Source organism: Anguilla anguilla, chromosome 10 (genome assembly GCF_013347855.1).
Source record: "Anguilla anguilla isolate fAngAng1 chromosome 10, fAngAng1.pri, whole genome shotgun sequence".
Taxonomy (NCBI): Eukaryota; Metazoa; Chordata; class Actinopteri; order Anguilliformes; family Anguillidae; genus Anguilla; species Anguilla anguilla.
The window spans coordinates 28,105,291-28,111,290 of NC_049210.1; the positions used below are offsets into that span (position 1 = coordinate 28,105,291).

At 39.0% G+C, this 6,000-nt stretch overlaps 1 protein-coding gene across 8 annotated transcripts in view; it reads left to right on the forward strand.

Moving 5' to 3' along the window:
• The window catches only part of LOC118206456 (brother of CDO), a 374,202-nt gene extending 368,202 nt beyond the window's left edge, over positions 1 to 6,000 (forward strand). For 6 of the 8 annotated variants that reach the window (XM_035379207.1, XM_035379212.1, XM_035379206.1 and 3 more), the window contains one exon: positions 5,239 to 6,000. In XM_035379207.1, coding sequence (XP_035235098.1) covers positions 5,239 to 5,634 — 396 coding nt within the window. In that variant the 3' untranslated portion in view covers positions 5,635 to 6,000. Of the gene's footprint in view, positions 1 to 1,836; positions 1,904 to 2,968; positions 2,994 to 5,238 lie in introns of those variants that run through there. The other 2 variants (XM_035379211.1, XM_035379214.1) reach the window with 2 other exon arrangements.

Below are 6,000 nucleotides of genomic sequence, written 5' to 3' on the forward strand. Positions count from 1 at the left end.
CACAGTCTCAGCTGTTCTGACCTCCACAGGGAGGTCATTCCACCATCGTGGGGCCAGAACAGACAGGAGACGTGTTCTGGAAGTGCAGGTGCGGAGAGGGGGAGGTGCTAGGCGTCCTGAGGTAGCAGAACGGAGGGATCTGGCTGGCATGTAGGGTTTGAATATCTTGTGGAGGTATGCTGGGGCTGATCCCTTGACTGCCTGGTATGCTAGGACCAATGTTTTAAATTTGATGCGAGCTATAACAGGCAGCCAGTGGAGGGTAGTGAGCAGGGGAGTTACGTGGGAGTGTCTGGGGAGGTTGAAGACCAGACGAGCCGCAGCATTCTGAATGAGCTGCAGGGGTCTGGTGGCAGATGCCGGTAGTCCAGCCAGAAGAGAGTTGCAGTAGTCCAGGCGGGATAGAACCATTGCTTGGACCAGGAGCTGGGTTGAGTAGGTGGTGAGAAAGGGGCGGATTCTGCGGATGTTGTATAGGAAAAATCTGCATGCCCGGGTTACTGCTGCAATGTTGTTGGAGAGGGACAGCCTGTTGTCCATCATCACTCCGAGATTCTTGGCGCAGGGTGATGATGTCACTACGGTGTCCCCTAAGGAAATGGAAAAGTCGAGGAGGGGAGAGGATAGAGCAGGAATAAAGATTAGCTCCGTCTTTCCCGGGTTGAGCTTCAGGTGGTGATTGTCCATCCAGCTCTGAATGTCCCTCAGGCCTTTTGTTGAACCATTTTACATGCAATCCATGTTATTATTACATAATACAGTACTATAATTAAAACATGTGCATGGTTTGTAAGGTTTTCCGGGGTTTGTAAGTATGATAAACAGATGGTTTAGAGTCCAGATCCAGAAAAGAAATAAAAAGTGTAATGACAGAGGGGACCACATAAGGGCACTGTGGTATTGTCAAGCGCAGTTGCCCCATTATTTTGCCAGAGGCCTGATGATCTTTTTACCTTTAATGGTCCCAACACACACACCCCCACAACCATAAACAAAGAGACTAGTTCCCCTTATCTTAGTCTGTCCAGATGGCAACATTCCAGAGAGCCAAATGGCCTGCTCATCCATAGGAAGTCCGAGTAACTTATTGTTTTATCACGCGGCTCTCGGGTTCTTTGAAGTACAGGATGAGTCCCAGCCTGCAGGCTCGTTCAAATGCCAGCCTTTTCTGGGTCCCAGTTTGACTTCCCTCTTACAAATGCATTCTCCCCAGTGGGAAATTTGAGAGGGGGTTAGCCCACCATTAACCTCAGCAGTCACTCCGACCCATCACCACAATGAATCAAAAGCACAAGTTTTGCTGGCCAAAACTATTGCTTTTAAATAGACCATTTTACTAAGATCTGTGTAATTGTTCAATACAACTTTAAAAACCAATAACATTTTTTTTGCTGTCGATAGATATCAAACACGCATATGTGGTGCCTAACGTGTGCAATTTTCACTTACATTTTTAATCCTTTAAAAGGGTTTTAAGTAATATTATAAAAAACCTTTTTTTTAGACTCCAATGAATGTGCCATTTTTTCTTTTCTACATGGGGTGTTGAAAAACAGTCAAACTTAGTTTAGGATCATATCTGTATTCAGAAAAAAAATAACAATCCTAATGTGCTCTCCCGCTGTAAATGCGTTTAGCAGATGTATCCTACCGTAAAACCATCAGCTGTTCTGTCACGTTACACAATGTGTTACTCCAGTTATCTCAAAATACTAAATGTCACTGGATATTGACGTGTCTTTTCAAAACTTTGGGGGCACTTCTCTAATATAATGGCATCTCCTCCCTAATTACACCCTGCTTACAGGGACACTCTGGCCATTTTGATTTTTACAGCCCTGCTTGGAACATTTACCAGGAGACGCAGGGCAACCCCTCCCCTGTGTTCGAAGCAGAAAATTGGGTAAGTAACTAACATGTGTACCTTTTCTAACTACTTAGCTTTCTTAAAAACTTCTGTTATACTGCTTTAACACCCCCGATTTGTTTCACAATAACAATTATTTTTCACACTTCCTTCTTTTCTTCTTCTTCTTCGCAAAACTTAACATAGCATAACATAATAATGACGAGAACAGGCCATTCAGCCTAGCAATGCTAGCTATTTTCCTTACTAAATTAGTACTCTGATTACTTACAGACTAGATAGTATCTAACACTGTATCAAACCTAGTCTTCAAAATCCCCCGAGTTTCTGCCTCTACAAGGTGACCTGGCAGGCTATTCCACACATTGACTACTCTCTGCATGAACAAAATTCTTCCTCTTCTCTGTATGGAATTTACCTTTTGTTAATTTCCATTTATGCCCTCTCGTTCTACTAACAGAACTCAACCTGAAGAACCTGAATCTCTTGTTCACTTTGTTGATCCTCTTGAAGAAAGCCTCAATCAAATCACCATCTACTTTTACTAAGCTTGAAGAGGTTAAGAGTCTTAAGTCTTTCCGCATAGTTTTTATCTTTCATACCAGGAATAAATTTTGTAGCTCTTCTATAAACTTTTTCCAGAGCCTCTATATCTTTCTTGTAACACAGTCCCCAGAACTGCACACAATACTCTAAGTGTGGCCTAACATATGTATTGTATAAGATAAGTAAAGCTTCCTTGGATTTATTCTCAATACTTTTGGCTATATATCCCAGCATCTTGTTGGCCGTTTTTACTGCTACAGAATAGTGCCTAGAACCAGAAAGGCTTTGATCAACCATTATTCCCAAGTCTTTTTCAAACTGAGCACATTCCAATTTTTTTCCTCCCATAAAGTAATCCTGCCTAATGTTTTTATTTCCCACATGCAGAACTTTACATTTGAATATATAAAATTTAATTTGCCAGATGTCCGCCCACTTATGTATTTTATTTAAATCTTCTTGGATTACTTTAGTAGCTTCCAAACTATTATCTGGGCCTCCCAGTTTTGTATCATCTGCAAATTTGACTAATGTACTTTCTATGTCCCTGTCAAGGTCATTGATATAAATGAGGAAGAGCAGTGTTCCCAGCACAGCATCCTTGTGGGACTCCACTTCTAACAGCTCCCTGCTCAGATAATATCCCTCCTGCTACTACTCTTTGTGTTATACCCTGTAGGCAGTTCTGAATCCACTCTGAAATATGTCCTCTAATTCCTACTGTCTTCATTTTACTAACAAGTCTCTCGTGTGGTACCTTAACAAATACCTTTTGGAAATCTAAGTAGATAATATCATATGCCTTATTATAATCAAAACACTTGGTAGCTTTTTCAAAAAGTACCAGAAGGTTTGTCAGACATGACCTTCCCTGATGAAAACCATGCTGGCTATCCCTTAGGATGTTGCTATTTTCAAGAAATACTTCCAACATGTGATGCAAGTTTAACTTACAGGCCTGTAGTTTCCTGAATCAGTACGGTCTCCTTTCTTATATATTGGTATTATATTACCTCACTTCCAGTCCTCAGATATTTCTCCAGTTTCTAAGGACTGTATAAAAATACCTGCCAGTGGTTTAAAAATCATTTGCAGGAACATATCTTTCAAGATGGTCTGATATTAGCCCAAACAATATTACCATAAGAACTAAAAAGATTTATCTTTGTGTCGTACAAGTTCCTGAAGATCGTCCTCAATAGTATAGAAATGAATCATATGAATCATACAAACGAAGCCATGCTATGCAATGAAAAACAAAGCTGTGTTAAGAATTCCAAGTCAATATATTAGTCCCATGTTCACATTGTGCTTGTTATTCTATAATGCAAACAATTACATAAAAAGGGTAAAAAAAATTGTAACTGATCATTAAAGACTGAAGTGAATCAGTAGACTCATAATTGATGAAAGTGTGGACACATGGCTTCTAAAACGAAACTTGATGAAAAATTCAAGGACATAGCAAATGACAAATGAGCCAAACCAGCATTGTGTTAATAGGTTAAAGGAAAAATGGTGAGAGAACTTACACAAGTGTTCAACAATTTAATTAGGAGTCCATTGATTCATCTTGGTCTTTAATTTGTTCAGTTAAAAAGACTACCTCTTTTTATGTAATTGTTTGCAATATAATAATAATAATAATAATAATAATTAATAATAATAATAATACATTTTATTAATATAGCACCTTTCAAGCATAGAGCACAAAGTTCTTTCCAAAGTAGATTTTAAAAAGTTTTAATTTATGACACAGGGGGGTACAATATAGCACAAACATAACTAGAATGTAACATTCATGTATACATTTTTGTGTGGTTGCTTCAGCACTTCCGCACAGCACTCAGTTTAGCTGTTGAAAAACCTGATGAAAAAGTTGCTTAGCATCTTAAATTTTACCAGTATAACCTTATGTCCATTATTGTAGGAGTTAATTTGTTCATTTTGTTGGCAAGTTATGGGAAAGTAGGATAAATCAGGCGAAGGTATTGTTGTTGTTGTTGTTGTTGTTAGCGGTTGGGTTTTATACATTTGTTAGGCCTATTGCAAAGATTAATAGGGGAGGAAGAACATGGAAAACTGCTCATCCTGTTGGTAATTCTATGTAACAGAATACTATTGTTATCGGACTGGTTAGCTCTGTCTTGTATTATACTGTATTAGCTGACTGGAAAAGCGATAAAACTAACATTAAATTGCTTTTAAGGCACAAAGTACTCACTTTGTGGTATACAGATTAACTGTAAAGTGTAACCTCTATCCAAAACATTAGATCGATATAGACTGGAGGGCATATTTTTTTAAAGGCAGCTACAAATAGATAGTAGTGTTTCATCATACATGTATCCGCAATATAGTCATTTTATGATATAATGAGAAATTCTTTGTTAGCATAACGTTGCCTCACATTAACTTTAATTAAAAAATATACTAAAGTTAACAACAAGAGGGATCCAGCTGCCTACAAATAGGCAGAACATACACTATAGGTCAACACAATTAAATAGCTAAGAAAAAACATATTTTTATCTGGCAAATATCTCAGTTGCAACACATGAAGCATTTTCTGTGATATATTTAGAACTGTGAATAAAGGTTTAATTGTACACAAGAACATAAGATGGGAACAAAGGGTACCACAGTGCTACAAGGTTATCACCCATTTTCCATCCTTAGAGGCATAGGCCAAACCAAAATCACTATAAGCCTTTGTCCCCACAGATAAAACTGATGGCCAAAATTAGCCATCCTGGCTCATAGACTAATTGTGTCTTTATTGGAAATGAGAAATGACTCCTACTTTGGCCCATCCCGATGTCCAGGACATAGATTATTGTGTGGATGGGGAGTGTGGACAATGCCAAGATGCCTACAACCCCCCACCCCACAGCATACGGGCCAGCCAGGAAGAAGGGATAAACACATTCCTGACACTGCAGACAGCTGAACCATGTGGCACGCCCATTCACCACAGTGTCAGTATCTCCCATAGCTCTACACCTCTACTGCTTTCTCACTGCGTTTCCTTGGGGGTCACTACTGTGTCTGTGGATGTGCACTACTATCCACCTCACTCAGCTTCTTCCCCTTTTACTTCCACGGCTCCTGAGCTCAGTGGCGGCTCTCAGTTGGCTCAGAGCCAGACAGCTCCCAAGCTGCTTTATGGTGAGTTTCAGGTTGGACACTTCCATAACACTAATAAATGTTCCAATAAATGAATAAGCCCAACACTTTAGAAATACATTTTCCTGTTGTTCTCTTTTTAATCTTAATTGTAGTGCAGAGAACGTGTTTGTAAATAAACACATTACATTGATGAAGGACCAATACAGGAGATAAGGAGAGGAATACATGGGGGAAGAATAAAGAAGAAATGAGACAAGAGAGAAGACATCTGTGAATAAACTTCCTTTTTCTGCCTAAAGCATAAATACAGTCTATTAGATCCTCATGCCTGTGTTGAGTGTATTTGTGTCTGCTTTGTGCCTTTTGAATATATTTGCTTTAGGGTTATGATTTCTTCTTCAACCCAAACTTGAAAAAATGTATTTGTTTTTATGACAAACAATAAATCCTGAACATAT